The sequence below is a fragment of the Rutidosis leptorrhynchoides genome, chromosome 1, assembly GCF_046630445.1.
Source record: "Rutidosis leptorrhynchoides isolate AG116_Rl617_1_P2 chromosome 1, CSIRO_AGI_Rlap_v1, whole genome shotgun sequence".
Taxonomy (NCBI): Eukaryota; Viridiplantae; Streptophyta; class Magnoliopsida; order Asterales; family Asteraceae; genus Rutidosis; species Rutidosis leptorrhynchoides.
This window is the reverse complement of record NC_092333.1, coordinates 263,420,176-263,440,103: the sequence shown is the minus strand read 5'-3', so window position 1 is coordinate 263,440,103 and position 19,928 is coordinate 263,420,176. Positions and strand designations below refer to the sequence as shown.

Here is a 19,928-nt window from a genome sequence, read left to right as displayed (position 1 = left end):
AAATTTAGATAAGAAGTAGAATAAAAATCTATGTCCTAAAACTAGAATAGCGAGAAATAAGAAAGAAAAAGAGTTCGTCGAAAAAGGTCGAAAAAGAAAAATGGTTGAAAAATAAAAGGTGACGGAAAAATAAAAGAAACTTATAACACTTAAAAACACTTGACTAACCTAACCTTATTACTACAACTAACTTAAAATTATAATCGCAAATTGAGATTACTAATTGGAATGATAATTGATACATAGGTAAAAGGTTTCTAAAAATATTAAAGCTTACAGGAAAAACTAAATCCCAAATGGAAATAACTTAAAAAGAAACTAAAACTTAAAAAGGCGTCGCAAAATTCTAAAGTACCTAAATCTTAGTCTAAAGAAAAAGCACTTAAGGAATTCTACGGCAAAGCCTAAAAATCTAGAAGTAAAAATAACTATGGCAAAAACTAAGTTTAAAACTAAATATGAGCTAAAAATACAAATATTACGCTAAAACGATTAAAAAGGGAAAAAAATATAAAAATAAACTACAAGTTGTAAAAAGTACAATTTTTATAAAAATATTATTTTTATATTATTTATTTTATAAAACTATTAATTTTTTATATATAATAAAACTAATTATAATTAATTAAAACTAAATTATATTAATAATAAACTAATTAGGGTTTAAATAATAATAATAATTAATTACACCGTATTAAATGCAGATTAGGGTTTTGGTCTGGCCTGTCAGGGCGGCTCCGCGAGTTGCGGTGCCCGAAGCAGCAAACTCCGCGAGTCGCGGGGTTCCAAAATTCAAATGACAGGTTGTTTAAAATTCGACGCATTTTTTTTTTATATTCTGTTTTATATTTTCTGTTTAAATCAAAATATTTATATAATAAAAACTTATATTTAAAAACTAAAATAAAAATAGAACTACTTTATAATTTTAAAAATATCTTAAAAATAGAATTATATATATATTAATTTTTTTTTTATATTTAGCGTTGCGCTTTCGGCGTTTAAGAGTTCCCCGGCAGCGGCGCCAAAAATACTTGATGTCAAAGCTAAGGGGTGAAAAATACTATTAAATTTTACAAGAAAATACTATTAAATACGATACAATTTTACACAAGATATTTATTTATTTAGAGAATGGATATACTTAAACCTTGCTACAACACTTATAGGCAGTGTACCTAATCGTACAGTAGTGTAGTTTTTAGTAAGTCCGGTTCGTTCCACATGGAAAATCTTTAAACAAAGCTTAACGCTATATTAGTTTACTTTTATAAACATACAAATATATATATAAGTAATATTATTATTATAAAGGGGGGTTTTTACCGTTTAATGACCGGTTTGTCGATTTTAAAACTTTAGTCGCAGTTAAAACCAAATGTAAAATAATAAATAAATACAAGACTTAATTTAAAGCGTAAAGTAAATAACGATAATGAAATTGCGAATAATAAAAGTGCGATAAAATAAACTTGCGATAATTAAAAATTACGATAATTAAAAGTGCAATTAAATACAATAACAATAAAAATGCGATAATTAGAAGTGCAATTAAATATAAAATAAAGGAAATTAAATATGAAATAAAAGAATTATGCTTATTTAAACTTACGTAACCATGATGTTTGACGTGTTGATTTTAGTTTTATGCCCATGGGTTAATTGTCCTTTGTCCTGGATTATTTAATATGTCCGTCTGGTTTTTGTCCATAACAGTCCATCAGTCATAAATATAAAGTGCGAGTGTCCTCGTCAAATTATCCTTATACCCGAAGTTAAATATTCCAACTAATTGGGGACTTAAACTGTAACAAGGTTTTATTACTTTGTTTAATAATTACACCAGAATGTCGACTGAGTGTAACCCAAGGTTTTAATACTTTGTTATCAATTATGCCAAGTGTCCTTGTACATAATTTCACCCCTGTTTTAATAATTCTAGTGGCTATTAATCCATTCCCGTGTCTGGTTAAATGAACGATTATTTGTACATATAAATACCCCGCCCATCGTGTCCGATCGAGTGTATATGGTAATTTATAAGGACACCCAATTGTAAATCTTTATATTAACATTAACAAACTATCATTTAGTTAAACAAATATAAAGCCCATTAATACCCCATAGTCTAATTTCCACAAGTGTCGTTCTTTTGTCCAAACCCCAATTATGGTACAAAGCCCAATTACCCAATTTTAGTAATTAGCCCAACATCATGATTACTTCGGATTAAATAAGCATAATAATAACTTAGCTACGAGACATTAAATTAAAAAGGTTGAACATAACTTACAATGATTAAAAATAGCGTAGCGTTACATGGACAGAATTTCGACTTACACCCTTACAACATTCGCCAACATACCCTTATTATTAGAATTATAATTAAAATTAAAATATAAATATAAATATAAATATATTTACGTATACATATATAGAGAGAGATTGAATTATGGATGAAAAAAATGATCAGAATTCGTTGGGCTTTATAGGGAGTTTCAGTTTTTGGGGCTCCGCGACTCGCGGCCCATTCCTTCTTCAAACTCCGCGAGTCGCGGAGTTTGTAATTACAGCTCACTCCATTTTGGCTCTTTGTTTACCGACGGTTTATTATATAAATATAATATATATATAATTTATATAATTAATTATATATTATATTATATTTATATACATAGTTAACTTGTAATTTTTAGTCCGTTGCGTCGAGCGTTGAGAGTTGACTCTGGTCCCGGTTCTGGATTTTCGAACGTCCTTGCGTACAATTTAATATCTTGTACTTTGCGTTTTGAATTTTGTACTCTTGTAATTTCGAGACGTTTCTTATCAATAATTGGAACCTCTTTGATTATCTTTTGTACTTTTGGGCTTTTTGGTCGTTTGCATCTTTAATTCGTCGAATCTGTCTTTTGTCTTCACCTTTTATTATTTAAACGAATATCACTTGTAAATAGAACAATTGCAACTAAAAGCTTGTCTTTCTTGAGGAATAATGCTATGAAATATATGTTCGTTTTTAGCATTATCACATACTAAAATAAGGACAAGATTTGGAGTCCATGTTTGTATGATATTATGTAAAAACTGCATTCAAGAAACATATGTCGATGTAATATATTTCTATTGTAAACCATTATGTAATGGTCGTGTGTAAACAGTATATTTTAGATTATCATTATTTGATAATCTACGTAATGCTTTTGAAACCTTTATTGATAAAATAAAGGTTATGGTTGTTTTAAAAATGAATGCAGTCTTTGAAAAACGTCTCATATAGAGGTCAAAACCTCGCAACGAAATCAATTAATATGGAACGTTTATAATCAATATGAACGGGACATTTCAACTAACTTCAATTTGATGTGTAGGTTGACTTGGAAAGACTCTATAAACTAAATTTCAAAAATTGTGATTTTGGGTTAGGGTTTGATAGGAGTAAAATGGATTTTTGATGCACCAAATGCTATGCAATGTTGTTTGTAAGTATTTAGTTGTATTGTATACGTAATTACCTACGAAACGGCGTATTATATGTGTGCATTTATTTTCCGAATCATCAAAGTGCATTTATGGATTTGAAAGCATTTATGGTGAACATTTAATGAACTTTCAACATGGAAATTCGAATTTTGCAAATGATGCTTTTGATTGATGAAATGTGTTTAGTTGTGTTCCTCGTCAAATTACCTTTCCAATGATATAAGATACGTGTTCTAAGTGTTTACGGTTTGTGAATTGTGCTAAATTGAAGATTGGATTTAGACTTGAACAATTAAAACTGACCAGGCACCAGACCACGTTAAGTGTCGCGGCGCGGCCCTCCTTGGTCGCGGCGCGGCATTTGCCGTGTTTGGCTTCTTACCTACATTGTCAAATTTCAAAAAATGTTTGCTATGTTACGCACCTCCGATTCACATGTAACTTGTTCTAACATGCTTATATATTATTAAAAACCTCAGAAAAATAGTTCGGGATCCGACCCGAATGTGTTGACTTTTTCGTTGACTTTGACTTGACCAAAGTTTACTTTTGTCCAAACTTAACCAAATACTTATGCAACCATTCTAATATGTTTTTATACTTGTACCTTGCATGAAACTTGACAATTTGATTCACATGCTATAATAATCGAGTCGAAACGAGCCATAGGACTAATTGAACACTTTAACCAATCGTGTTTACCGTTATTGATACAACCTACTTGTTTAGGTTAAGACTAGCATTCGTCCTTGCACACGTTTACTTGTGAACTACTTTTATACGCTTGCACTCAAGGTGAGATCATAGTCCCACTTTTACACTTTTGAACTTACATTTGGGATGAGAAAACATAAACGTTTCTTTTTACTAAGTGAACACAAGTACAGGAAAATAAACATTCTACATACGAGTTTGAACAAAAATCCTCAATTCGATTATCATTAGTTACACTTGCCGGGTGTAAGCGAGAACTTATGTTATATGGCCATATGGGTTTGACAAACCCTCATTCGGACGGTTTGCTACCGTTAATCGGATGAAATATATTTTCGAAAAACAGTCTATGTTCTAACACTATTGTGATGGGGTTCTATGGATGGAAAGTTAAGCCTTGATAATTGGGTGCTCGTGATAATAATTTTAGAATGGTTTACTATTATTTCAATGATATAAATCTTGTGGTTCATTTGTACTTACTTACTTAAACCTATGATTTCACCAACATTTTCGTTGACAGATTTCTATGTTTTTCTCAGGTTCTTGAACGTTTTGTGATACATGCTTCCGCTCATTACTTTTGATACTAGCTTGGATGTCGAGTATACATGCATACGTGGAGCGTCTTTTGACTTATTCTTAAATTGTGTCGCATATGTTTCAATCGTACTTTAAACTTCGTAATGTAACTAGTTTTTGAACTACTTTGTAAACCTTGAAACATCCTTACTTTTGAAATGAATGCGACATACTTTTGGTTAAACGTTGTTTTAAAGACTTATGACCACGTAACGGGACTTAAGTAGATGGCGCCGTCAATGACGATTTTGTCGGGTCGCTACAGTTGCAGTTGTGATAATCATGGTTATGGAGATGGTTTAAGTGACGGTTGTTTGTGAGATTGATATGGTCGTTTGTGATTAGTATTGAACAGAAACAGAAAAGCAACGATGAGCAGTACATAACAACTTACAATAGTTTTGAATGTTAGATTAAGCTGGAATAGAAACGTTTGCAGCATCATCTTTGATCATAATAGAAAACGGGAAACGGGTAGTAGAAAGAATCATCGAGCAGCATGTTGTAACAGTTGTGGGTTTTGGTTTGATTCATGAAAAGAAAAAAAAATATGAACGCAACAGTAACCTGATTCAATGGTGGTGGTTTGATTAGCAACCGAACACGAAGACAGCAACAGCTTTAAATCTCAGTGTTAGCGTTTGAATCTTGAGTTTCATTATCATGGATCGGTGCTGGGTTGGGATGAACGTTTTAATGGGTTTGTTCGACATAAAGGAAATAGACCAAATGGGTTTTCAGTTTCATGAAGTTGGTGGTTGTTATAGTGATGGTGGTGTGAGAGTTAGATGAAGGTGGTGACTCGATGATAGTCACGGTGGAGCTAGGAGATGGTGGGTGGTGGCGATGAAGTGGAGGAGAAGAGTGGACTGGTTGCAGGAGATGGTTTCCATTTGTGGGTGTTGGAGCTTGACAAAAGAAAGAAAAAAAATAATTCAACGTAGCAGCAAAAATCATTGGAGTTTATAATCAAATTTCGACTTGATGTGCTCCACCTTTACAGCTCACTCTCTATAATTGTCGACTAAATATCACGGATCAAATTAGGGAGGCATGAAAATCAAACAGATAGTGATGTAATACAGATTAGATACGTGTAATTATCTATTTTTATATATTGTATTCAATATTCTTAATTATTAAATATATTAATAATAATAATATTGTTAATATTAATAATAATAATTATCATAATAATAATAAATATTAATAACAATGATAATAATAATAATAATGAAAATGATAATAATAATATTAATAATAATAATAATACTAATTATAATAATATTAATATTAATAATGATGATAATAATAATAATATTAGGAATAATATTAATATAACAATTTATATATCAACTTTCATATCTATATGTTATATATTTAAAATAATAGTTTTAATAATACTAATATTGATTTTAAATATTGAAAGTAATAATAATTTTACTATGACAACTATATTTTTAACTTGTAATAAAATTTCATATAATAACCTTACATATTATTAATTATGTAATACATATGTTATATAATAACATATTTGAATATTTAATATTTATATGCTTTATATATAATACAATATACATATATTATAAATTATATAGAAATCATACACATGTACATATATTCATTCTAAAAGCAACTTAACTATTTTATATATTATTTTATAATTTTAATTCTAATGATTAAATTGTATCTTATTACTTCAAATTAATATATACACTTATATATATATATATATATATATATATATATATATATATATATATATATATATATATATATATATATATATATATATATATATATATATATATATATATATATATATATATATATATATATATATATATATATATATATATATATATATATTAACAACAATTGTTCGTGAATCGTCGAGCACAGTCAAAAGGGTAATTGATTATATGAATTTAATTCCAAAACTTTCGAGACTCAACATTAAAGACTTTTCTTATCGTGTCGAAATCATTTAAAGATAAAGTTTAAATTTGGTTGAAAATTTCCGGATCGTCACACCAACTAAGATTTTGAGGCGTTAAAAATGATATCTCACGATGTGTTAGGATTAACTTACGGGCTTGACAATTGCTTGGCATTTGTTACAAATGCAACAGGTTCAAATATATTTTACATTCAATAGAAAATTGTCAACTCTATTAATTTTTTACCATTAACTTTTTTACCCAACTCTTAATTATATTATATCACATTATCTAAATTTTTTCCACACAAATTAGATACTAAAACTTGAAGCCCTCGTAACACTACTACAAATATGACAAAAGAAACCCCCATTATGAACCTCTTTTTAATGGAGTCAAAGAAAAGAGGTTTCAAAAGTAAAAAGAAACCGGTTTGTGTAGTTAGAAAGTAAAACCGGTCTCTTTATTTAACCAAAGAAACCTCTTTTTTAAGAAAAACCGTTTCCAGGCTTTTGGAACCTCTTTTTATTTAAAAAGAGGTTTCTTTTATTCCACTTTTGAAACCTTTTTCTTTACAAAACCGGTTCCAGGCCTTTGGAACCCTTTTTTAATTAGAAACCGGTTTCAATTTACAAAGTAACGACTATTTTTTTGAGCAGATGCTGAACCACGTACTTATATGATTTTTCCCACACTTTTCTTCATTTTTCACTTATCCAAATTTCAACTTCATCATTTCATTTACTCTATTCAAACAACCTCAAAAATCACAAATTCATACTCAACAATCAAATTTCACACACATTTATTCTTTTATACATCTCAATATCATATGGTTATATATGATTTTCCAACACATTTATCTAAGGTATTTATCTTTCATTTGAATCTATGTATGTGATTTTATTGTTGCAAAATAATAACATATATTTGAACAAAAAAATGATTTTTTAGTTAATTTACTATTTTTATTGAATGTTTATTAGTGTGTTTAGTGTATATTCGTATGTGATTCTATGATGTTATGTACTTTGTTTGTTTTTTTGAACATATATATGAAAGTGCTTATAGTTAACTTTTATTTGCTTATTTTGTGTATATAGGTGTTTGAAGATTTGTTTCTTATAACTCAATGAAAACTCTAAAGTTTTAGTTACTTGAAATCGTAGACCTATATAAGGTATGTATATCTCTAAAATATCATGTAATTTCGAGCAACTAAAATATGATTTAATTTTAGCATTAAGATCGTATATATTAGAATTATATTCAAGTTAAATGCCTAAGGTAAATTTTAGCATTAAGATCGTATATATTAGAATTATATTCAAGTCAAATGCCTAATGTTAAGTTGTCACTTAGAACTATATCACTATGTAGCTATTTATATGTTTGTAGATGGATCGTAATAAATGGATGTGTGAGATACCTCGTCATAGTCACGAGTATCTTACTGAAATATCCCGTTCATATCGATTATAAACGTTACATAATAATTGATTTCATTGCGAGGTATTTGACCTCTAAATGATACATTTTACAAACATTGCATTCGTTTTTAAAAGACAAACTTCCATTACATTGAAAGTTGACAGGCATGCATACCATTTCATAATATCCAAACTATAAATGACCTAATCTTTCATTTACTATAATAATAATCTTTATTGAACTCAACGACTCGAATGCAACGTCTTTTGAAATATGTCATGAATGACTCCAAGTAATATCTCTAAAATGAGCAAATGAACAGCGGAAGATTTCTTTCAAACTTGAGAATAAACATGCTTTCAATTGTCAACCAAAAGGTTGGTGAGTTCATTAATTTATCATAAACAATCATTTCCATTAATTTAATAGACCACAAGATTTTCATTTCCATTTCTTATAAACATCATGCATCTGCATAAAAATCATTCATATGGATTGAACCCCTGGTAACAGATATTAACAAAATGCATCTAGAATATCTCCAAAACAGAACCACTCGTCTGTAGAGAAAAATTGAAGTACTAAAGCAGTTCAAAATCTCTGACTGGGGCGTGTCAAAGCCCGTAGATCTACCTTTAGGATTCGCGTCAATTAGTGGCAATTATAATAAACACTAATTCATGGGCTACCAAGTTCAACAAGGGTGATATCGGGTATAAAAATTCAACCATAGAATGTAGTTTCGATTACTTGTGTCTATTTCGTCAAACATTTATAAAAGCAGCGCATGTATTCTCAGTCCCAAAAATATATATTGCAAAAGCATTTAAAAATGGAGTAATGAAACTCACGGTACTGTATTTTGTAGTAAAAATACATATGACGGCATTGAACAAGTGTAAAGTTGGCCTCGGATTCACGAACATATATTAATTATATATATTTATATGTAGTGTATCACAATCCTAATGCTCGAGACCGATATGCAAAAGTCAACAAAAGTCAACTTGAACCAAAATGACTTCCAAAATCTATACATGTTTATTATATAACTTAAATATAGTCGTTTTATATATTTAAATATATTTATAAGATTTTATTAGAGTAAATAATACAAGTCATTTATTATTAAATAAAAATTTATATTTAAATTTAAATATGATAAAAATATACTTTTATATATCTCAAGTAATAAAATATATACAGTTCATTCAATATCATAAAAATATAGTGGTATGTATTATTAATGTAATTATATTACGTGTGGAAAAAATATCTTTGTACCACATATTTATTTGATAAAATAATATTGATAATAATAATAATAATAATAATAATAATAATAATAATAATAATAATAATAATAATAATAATAATAATAAGTAAAAGTTGTATTATTTTGTAATAATAATAATAATTATTATTATTCTACTAATAATAATAACAATATTTATATTTACTAATGATGATATTAATTATGATAAAATGATAATTCTAATCATGATAATTTTAATAATAACGATACTTTTTAATATTAACTGTAATAATAATAATATTTTATATAAAAAATATAATTCTATTCAAAATGATAATTTTTAATAATAATACTAAAATGATAATAATAATGATATTTTATAATAACAATGATATTTCTATTAAAAATAATAATTATAATAAAAATGATAGTTTTAATATTAATGATACTTTTAATAATAATAATGATAAAAATAATGAAAACGATATTTTTATCTAAATCAATATCTTACAATATTTTAATTTCATCATGATACTTATAATCATTATTTCTTAATCGATTTGTTTACTAGCTTTTAGTCCTCATTTATATCGCATTCATAATAATGATAATAATAGTTTTCATAACAATTAGATGATACTAATATTAGTTTTAATGATAATGATACTAATAATAGTAATTATAATAATACTAATGATAATACTAATAATTATTATAATGATAACAATAACAATAATAATAATAATAATAATAATAATAATAATAATAATAATAATAATAATAATAATAATAATAATAATAATAATAATAATAATAATAATAATAATAACCTTAGTGATAATAACGATAGTAATAATAATAATAATAACAATTTTAATGATAATACTTATATTGATAATGATAATAATAATAATAATAATAATAATAATAATAATAATAATAATAATAATAATAATTTTTAGATAATAATAATAACGACGATAATAACGACGATATTAATAATAATAATCATTTTAATAATAATACTAAAATTAATGATAATTCAGTTGACTATATCTTTTAATCTGTTCATCGAAACCATACGCTTTCTAAATTAAAAGTTATTAATTTTTTGCCAGCTTTCCAACGACATGCATATCATATACCTTATCTCAGTAACATATGTATCAAATTCGTGATTTATCATAAACTATTTAACGACGAAATTAAGCATACAAGCATGCATAATTATATATACCCGAGCACTAGTCAGTGATACACTATTGATATATAAAAGATAAGATACGAATGCTCACGTATCAATATTGTGATTCAATATTGCAGGAAAGTACGTAGACGCGACGGACATGACAAACACTAAGTTGACCTTATGAACAAAATCCCGAACAATACTCATCACCTCCATAGCTATAACCCATAATTTCCCTAGCTTCATCTCGCTCGAAAAACTATTTTGAAATCACTCGGACAGCACTTCGTCGTAATATTTTATGTATAATAATAATATCTTGAAATAATACGGAGTAAATATATATATGTAAATCGATTGAGAGAGTTTAGAGAAATATATTTTCAAGTTTCTATTAAATAATGAAACCTATTGAATTCTATTTTTAATAGATTTTTGAATTAATAAAGTAAATTATTAAAGTATGAATTATTAAAGTGAATTATTAAAGTATGAATTATTAAAGTAAATTATTAAAGTTAAAGTAAAGTAAACGTAAAGTTAAAGTATATTAAAAGTATAAAACTATGTATGTATATTACGCGTATAAATATATATAATATTAATTTAAATCATTATATATATTTAATAAAATAAAATATAAATATCGTTATCTTTATCATACTGGTTAAGTAATGAGTTGTCAAAAGTGGTTCTAGATATTTATAAAAGTTATATATGTTTTAATAATAAAGTTCTTTTTAAACTGAAAACGTTTTGTACGCTTGAAACTAAATCAAATAAATATGATAATTTTGTTTTCCAAAACTAAATATATTTAAGAATCATTTTGTTAAAAGGTTAAAATAATGAAAATCGTTATATCATAAAACGTTTTAGAAAAGTAGAATTATATATATTCATAATAGGTTTCAAGTTTTTAAATTACAGTCTGTTGGTGAAGTATGAGATAAAGTCCTAAGGTTAAATAAACGTATGAAATCATCTTAATGAAAAATGTTGATTTACTTAATTATGTCAATATCTATTTTTCAAGTTATATATATTCTCTAATTCCATTTTCACATCAAATAATATGAAAACGAGAGAATTATTGTAAAGCATGCATCGGAAACCAAACAGAAATCCCCACTAACCTATGTCTAGTTACCGTTATTTAACATATTTGTTCTTACTTGTAAATCACTTTACCATTTTCCGAATGTTGTTAAAAAGAATAAATTTCTTAAATCACAGTGGACCTCACAACAGAGACCTGTAATCATATCACAATGTATCTGATAATTCAATCATTTGATATTATCTTTTAGTTTCGTCGATAAATATATTAAACATATATCGAAACAAATACGTTCATGTAAAGCATTATACATCAAATACTTTGTTAACGTTTTTAATTAATATAATTTTATATTATATATACATATCTATATACACATAAATGTTCGTGAATCGTCGAGCACAGTCAAAGGGTAATTGCTTACATGAATATAGTTCCAAAACTTTTTGAGATTCAACTTTACAAATTTTGCTTATCGTGTCGGAAAGATATAAAGATTAAGTTTAAATTTGGTCGAAAATTTCCGGGTTGTCACACTTACAGAGTTGTCTGAATTTATGAAAGTTGCTGACGCGGATCAAGTGAAAAAAAAAAAAACAAGTATCGTATCCGTGTAAAAAATGTCAAAATTTCAAAACTTATGAGGATCTTCGTACAATTAGCCAACATCTAATTGTAAATGGGTTTGTGGATGAGTATATTTGTTGGTCATGGCACGGTGAACTACCAGTGGATAACCACAATGTTAGATATGAAGGTAATGTTGATGGTACAAATGGAAATACGGATTCACATCATGATGGTTATCATGATAATTTAGAAGATATGTTACATGATTTGGAGCATAATATTGACGAAAATGATTTTGATAAACTTCAAAAAAGTTTTACTGATTCAGAAAAACCATTATATGCCGGATGTACGAAGTTTACCAAATTATCAGTTGTCTTGAGACTGGTTAATTTAAAAGCAAACAACAATTGGAGTGATAATAGTTTCACAAGCCTTTGGGAGTTGTTCCAAAAAAAAAAAATGCCAAATTTCACTCAACGCACAAATTTGTCAAAGGTAAGAAGTGGTCTTGGTGTAGAAAGTATATCATTTATCATTCATTCATTCTCATACGCATTTCGTTTCGTTATACAAGAATTGATACCGATTAAAAAGGTTTATGAGAATGTTCTAACTATATGACAACACAAATACATTCTCATTTAATTTTCAAATTCAAATCCACATTTAACCATATGCAAAATGATAAAAGAGTGTTCAAATCTGGTGCCCATTATTTAGTTTACTCCGTTTGTCTAGTCAAAAAATTGAACTCTTTAGACCCAAACCAAAGTCGCCCATTTTTTGTGGACATCATTTCATCATACTTTACCGATTGTTATTCTAGTCTTTTACTAAGAGCATATTTTCAAGACAAGAGTGTACAGAAAATTGTTACGAAACTGAAACAAGCAAACATATGATGCTGAACACGATAATCAGTCCATAAACATAAACATAAATAACAAATATTCAGATTAAAAACAAAAAGTAAATACGATCAAACCGATAATAGGGTTGAAGTTGAGAGGAAAACTTGATCGTGTTTTGTGCTTTCCGTTTTTTGTGTATTTTTTTTTGCAAACTTATAACTTTAACTTTAAGTTTGCTCAACTTCCAATGTGGGATAAATCCAAAACTTTCAAGATTTTGCACCAAATAAGCAGCTTCTGAGACGCGATATCTCATTCACCCTATTTTTTATTTTTTTTGATAAACGAGGAAACCATAATATGAACGAGCACATTGGCTCCCTATAGAAGGTAACACCTCGGGTAATCAAGTCCCTGAGAGCAAGACTTGATACCGGGTGCATTGCGCATTATGCGCACCCGATTTTACAATTATTAGCATCTAAACATCCGTAAAAACACACTCTTCACCAATTTTTTCCAACAAAGCGAAAAATATGAACAATAAGTTAATTTTTTGTAATTTAATTTACATAAAAGGGATCATGAAACTGAATGTACAATGCCTAATCTGCTACAAAGAATGAAACCCGAAGCCCCCTCCTTGATAATCCAAAAATTGCAAGATGTTACAGTTTAGGCAGTCCCGGCCCTCAAAGTTACCTTCATCAGATTTAGTTTAGTAGTTGATATACACAGTCAAAAAATGTATACATGTATGTACATTTAGGCTCGTTTTGCTAGATTAAAAGTTGTCTTCAAGAATTGGTTCGCAACACGATCTTTTCTATGGCACAAAACACGCAACATAGTGTTGGGATCACTACTGCTCCACCTACCGGTTGTGGGCGGCAGAGGAAGTGTTTGGCCTTCAGTTAATTCGATACCGCTTGCTTCACAAACGACAACCGTAAAGTCTTCTATCAATTGCTCCGTTTCCTTTTTCATTAATGCCACCACTCCTTCAACCGTATCAGCCGCCTTATCCACCACATCTTCTTCAATAAGACCGTCTTCATTAGTGGAAAACAACCTCTTTAAATGCTTTAAATCGTCTTCAATCATCTCGTGATCCGCTATTGCAAAACTTCTACCACTTCCTCCGGCTATTAAAACCATAAGGTAGGCTTCAAAAGAAGCCTTCATCACTTCTTTAAACGCTAATGCTTGATCCCGTTCCGTTACAATAGCGCTTAACAGGGTGAAATTTTGTTTCAAAACTCGAAGAGCAGGGCTGATTCTAGCGTTCACTACATGGCCAACGTATAAGCTCCCATACAAAACAGCGTTGGAATCAAGGAATATTAGGCGGTAGGCTGCAACCTCGGAGACATGTTTAGTGGCCCCCACAATGGACGACCGAGTTTGGTCAAAGTGAGCTTGCCGACGAGGGTTTCCATTAACAGATCGATTCTTTTGAGAAGGAATAATTTTAGACGAATGCGGAAGACACTTTTCAAGAGTGTTTAATTGGGATGTAATGTACTGTAAAGTGTTGAGGCGGATGTAAAGACGTTGTGTTCCTCGACTGGTTGATGGGCGCGGATTGTTGTTACCTTGTTCCTCCAAACCCAAATGATACGGACTCATCCCGGCTACTGCACAAGGAGTCGCCATTTTCCAGAGTTTGACAAATTTTGACCCTCGGCTACATCGTGTTAGGGGAGGAAGTGTAGGAGTATAGTTATGCTTCGAACCTAAATCAATAAACCAAATTGTACATAAAAATACACACAAAATCTTTATAAATAAATACAAAGGTTGAAGTAATATAGTAATAGTATACCACATGATGCAACGAAAGTAGTATATTCCTCGAGAATTTTCTCAATGCCGTCTGCAAATTCATAAACCAGATCTTCCGAAATCGCAATAGGAATATCAAAGAAGGTGACCATAAGTTCTCTAGCTAGCTTCATTAGCTCTACGGCTGATTGAGCGTAAGGTTCAGTCATTGATTTGGGATTCCATGTCTAAATGAATAAACTTGTTAGCAAAACTGTTTATTTTACATATTTACATAAGGAAAAAAAAAAGAAAAGAAAAAAATATATATTACTTCGGTTTCTTTGGCTCTATGGAGAACATCTTTGAGTCTCTTGAGTCTCCCAGCAACCGATTTTGACAAAAACTTCACAATGATGGCATCAACTTCATAAGGAATCATCTGTCTAATGACTGTTTTACCCCCATCCTCACATTCAACCGAGTCTTCAACAACCATGTTTATCAACACCTTTTCTAGCTTATCAGCCCTTTGCAAAACAGTGAGCATCTCATTGTTAATGTCAGAGTTACATGTTAAGAAATGTTTTAACAAGGCACTATAACATGAGTGCAGTGTCACCGCTGCAATTCCACCCGATATTGGGTGCCATTTCTTCAATACCATGCTAAAACTTCGCTTTTCCTTATACGCCAATTCTTCTGTTTCATTTGCAAGTCGGATTAGTGTTTCACACACTCGCTGAAATGGCATTGTTCTGCTGATCACATTTCCTTTCCCTACCATCTGTCATAGCATTACCAAAACTATCATTTCATATAAGTAAAAGTAAATTATACCGATAGTCCTTATAGTATACATGAAAATACACCAACCGTCCTTATCTTCCACAAATTACACTAATTATCCCTGACTTATATAAAAGTGTACATTGATGGTCCTGAATTATTCAAAATGTGCATTAATAAGAGGGACCATCAACATACACTTTTAGGTAAGTCAGGTTTTCAAAAGATAAGGACGATTGGTGTAATTTCATGAAAACCAGAATGACTATTGCTGTAATTTTCAAAAGATAAAGATGGATGATGTAAATTCATGTAACCAACAAGGACTATTGGTATAATTTATTCCAATATTAAGTTACTGTAAAATGTATATTAACAACTAATTAAAATCAATTTACCTTGGCGAATGCATTTTTTAAAGAAGATCTTGTATAATGATCAACCTTATTTCCTGCAGAATCTGATATAATGTCACCTTTCTCTATTACAGTTGTTTCTTCCAAGATTCGAGTGGCCGAGAAAACTAGAGGTAGAATATGCTCCATCACTTCAATCGTTTCATCGTTAAAGCTTTGATGGTAATCCATCAACCGTTTTTCGCACCATATGGTGACTGAAGTAAGGACCGACGATAACAATTGAACATAAATAGGTTCTCTATCAACTTTTCTGGCGTCGTTGGCTACTTCAGTCAACATGGTCTGGGACGCACTTAGCAGATCGTTCTCCACTTGTCCTGTTTTAACGTATTGTTCAAAAAGCACCCATGTAAAGCACAAATCATGCATTGGCTTGTTGATCCCCAAACTAGTCCATGTTTTCTTCATGAGCTCGATAAGCTCGTCCACCTCATCAAGTATGGACGTCTCGTCATTCAAGTCAAAGATAGAGCGGATAAGGGAAACATAGAGGTTGATGTTTAATGGATATCCGTCAGCCCAGTGACAAATATCGGTGGGTCCTTCAGCGCATCTCCATGCTAACGAAACTACACAATTGCATAAGGTTCTCATGGTCTCTGAAGTTTTACCAGTGTCAATGGGTTTAAGATCACTTTTATGTATGATATCCCTCAGACTTGTAGCAAAGTTGTCGTCCTTGTCTAAAGGATTAGAGGGGTAAAGAAGAAGTCCGGCCTCGAGAATCTTGAGTTGACGTTTTTGCCAAATATGATACTCATTTGCATCTTTGAATTCGGATGGCTTTAGATGACGAATGAGCTCTAATGGTAGAATGATGGTTTCTGCACGTCTCCCCATCTTACATCATATATATAGTTTTAATTAATCCGGAATTCATATTCATATTCATATTCATATATAATCTATAATCGATCGATTGTTTCCATGTGAACAATTTGAACAGTACAAACTATTCCCATGAGAACAGATTCTCCGTATTATATTTGTTAATCAATTTAAAGGTTTTTTTTTTTTTTATGTATACACTAGACTAGATGCATGCAAATTAACATTTGTAAATTGTCCTAACAATTTGCATAAATAAATAACCTATATGCAACATTAATGCATATTTTTTTTGTTGAAATGATCAAAGTACGTAATTTAATAATTAAACACCAATTAGCTTTATTTTATAAGGAAATGCTAATGATAGTCCTTAGGGCTGTCTTTAAAGAATAAAATCATACAACTTTTAATTGTACATTTGAAATAACTAACAAAACTCTGCAAATAATTACCTATAACATATAAAGAGTACCATATTTTTCAACACAAATTATTTGTTAAAGACAGCCCTAAGAGCTGTCATTAGCATTTCCCTATTTTATATACTCCGTAGTTTGTATTACCTGGCCGACGAGGGTTCTCATGAGCGTCTTTCGAAGCCTATTATCACTAGCCTCGGAGACCTTCATTTGTTGTCTCATGATCTCAGCTGACGTCAACGGCCTCCTGGACCTCCCACCGGGAACAGTAGAGAACCCAACACCGGGGGTTGAGGCAGGGGATGCTGATGATGATGTTGATGATGATAGATTAACGGAGGCACCTGAAGGAGATCTTTTGAGCATCCTCAACCCAAGCGCCCGTTTAACTCGACTAGCCATCAACCCCCCAGCCGCATGATCCTTCGATCCAGACCCATTAATATCTCCACTATTATTCATATGATGATGATCAGAAGAGTAAAATTGGAGGGCGTTACGACCTCCGAAACCTGGGGACGACCTGCATGACGTGAAGAAAATTTCATAGGCGGTTGTGCGAATGTCGTCCACGTCAAGACCATCGACGCTTCGAAATGGAGAACAAAGATCCACGTCAGATGGGAGCATGATGCTTATTGGTTAATAAATTAGATTGGGGTTGAAGATGACAATGGTTTTTGTCATATTCCGTCGAAGAGGTCGAATCGTAAAATACCCATTCATTTCTTATGAAAATGGAAGTGTTTTCATAAATGAGTACATATTTTTTTATAGAATTCTATTGGTTTTGCGCATTCTACGAAACTCAAAATTCAGAGGTGCTTAATTTATTATCCTATATATCATTTTGAGGGAAGGGGAGGTTAGAGATTCTAATTTTGTTTTGATTCAGTTTAAATCTATCCATCTATATATAAATACTAGTGAAATGACTCGTGAAAACACGGGTTTTTTTGAACGAAACAGTTTAATTTAATGATATGTTTTAGGTATTAAGTGAATGTAAATGTTAAAGTCATTTAGTTTATTGCCCCGTGGAATCACGAATTCTGACTAAAAAACTTGTCGTTGATTTTACAAACATAAAGTTCGCTCAAAGTTGAATATTTATATTTATATTTTTAATAATAATTCTTATTATTAATAATAATAAATGTCTTTTAAATTTTTTTAGAAAAATAAAATTACAATTTATGAGAGATTAGTATTTTCTTTTATAAAATTTTTTGTATTACTTATAAAAAGTAAAGGGTAATTAGCTTAATGATGACATCATCATTTTAGAGCTTTATATATATTATAGATATTAAATATTTTATCCTTAATTTAATTGTTACCAAACAAAACAACATATAATTTAATAAATGTTAACCGTTGTTATATTTTTTTTTTATAGTTTTATACGTTACTTTTTATCAATTTTATTGTACTATATATGTAAAAGTCGAGCTATAAAAGAACTTTAGCTACTAGACTCGGTCCTTCCTCAATTGTCATCATCTAACATTCTCCTCAAATGGTACTTGAACAAAAATACAAAACACACAAAATGCAAAATCCTTTTGGGCTTTCAAATTTTTTTTTTTTTTATTTTTTTTTTTTTGGAATTTTGATTTTAAACACGCGCAATATACAAGGATACATGTGAAAGTTTATTAACGAGTCGTGCACTAGACTCGGTCTCCTCCTCAGCTAATATCCGGGTGGTGTGTTCCCTCATCCTTCAAACCACGGGAACCACCACTTAAACTACCATTACCAATCATACTCAACAATCAATCATCAGCAGCTCTTGACTCCTCAGTCAACTCCCTTAACTTTTCTTTCTCTCTTTTCGATAAATTCGACACTAACCGGATTCTCACATGCTCATCTTTTTCACACATTTCCTTTTTAACCCGCCCGAATAACCTCCTCATAGACCTATCAACAATGCTATTATCGGGCGGTGTAACCACATCCTTCCCATCAGATTTTCCCCCACACTTGGGCGTTTTACCCAATCCTGTCAAATATTTAGTGGGGAATTCACTAGCAACAACAATCACATAACCTACATGTGCGGGTAGTGGGCTTACAGAAAATTTAGTTTGAAAGCTCAAACTTCTACCTCGATCTTTAAGAGTCAATTTCTCAATTTTCTAATCAGTAAAAGCAATTGTAGTTACTAAAAATGGTCTTCCTTGAACAAGTGGTACACCCTTATCTTCCCTTAAATCAAAAACTACAAAATCATCAAGAAATTGTAATTCACCAACATTAACCATTAAGTTTTCAGCAATCCCCACGGGTCTACTAACTAATTAGGCAATTGACAGAATTAATAAATCGTATAGCCCAACAACATGTACAACATATAAGTCCAAGAGTCCATCATTTTCTAAAACCAATCGGTGATAGAGGGACTTCCCCTTAAACTTATATGCCTGCATTTGTTTTGTCACATGGCCGATGTGGGATAACTTCTCAACACGCCCCCTCACATCAAGGCGTGAAACAGTTGTAGAGATGGCAGCACGATAGAGGCCTGACTCAATCTCTTTATAGCGATGGCGGCACACACATGAGGGCCTGACTCAGACTCGCTTTGTAAAACCACTTACCTAAGCTCTGATACCATGACAG

General features: G+C 30.3%; 1 protein-coding gene across 1 annotated transcript; it reads right to left on the bottom strand.

The window, feature by feature from the left end:
- Positions 1-13,843: 13,843 nt before the first annotated feature.
- On the bottom strand, positions 13,844-17,930 carry LOC139897591 (protein unc-13 homolog). Its single transcript, XM_071880288.1, has 5 exons — positions 17,445-17,930; positions 16,030-16,890; positions 15,177-15,629; positions 14,904-15,090; positions 13,844-14,814 (listed from the first exon to the last, which is right to left on the bottom strand). Exons 1-5 carry the CDS (start codon positions 17,928-17,930, stop codon positions 13,844-13,846), a joined length of 2,958 nt encoding a protein of 985 aa, XP_071736389.1.
- Positions 17,931-19,928: the final 1,998 nt, after the last annotated feature.

Coding starts and splice junctions, on each gene's coding strand:
- LOC139897591 (XM_071880288.1), bottom strand. CDS start 17,930: ATGCTCCCATCTGACGTGGATCTTTGTTCTCCATTTCGAAGCGTCGAT. Junction 16,891..17,444: donor TGAGAACCCTCGTCGGCCAG/GTAATACAAACT, acceptor ATATGATGTAAG/ATGGGGAGACGTGCAGAAAC. Junction 15,091..15,176: donor ATAGAGCCAAAGAAACCGAA/GTAATATATATT, acceptor TTATTCATTTAG/ACATGGAATCCCAAATCAAT.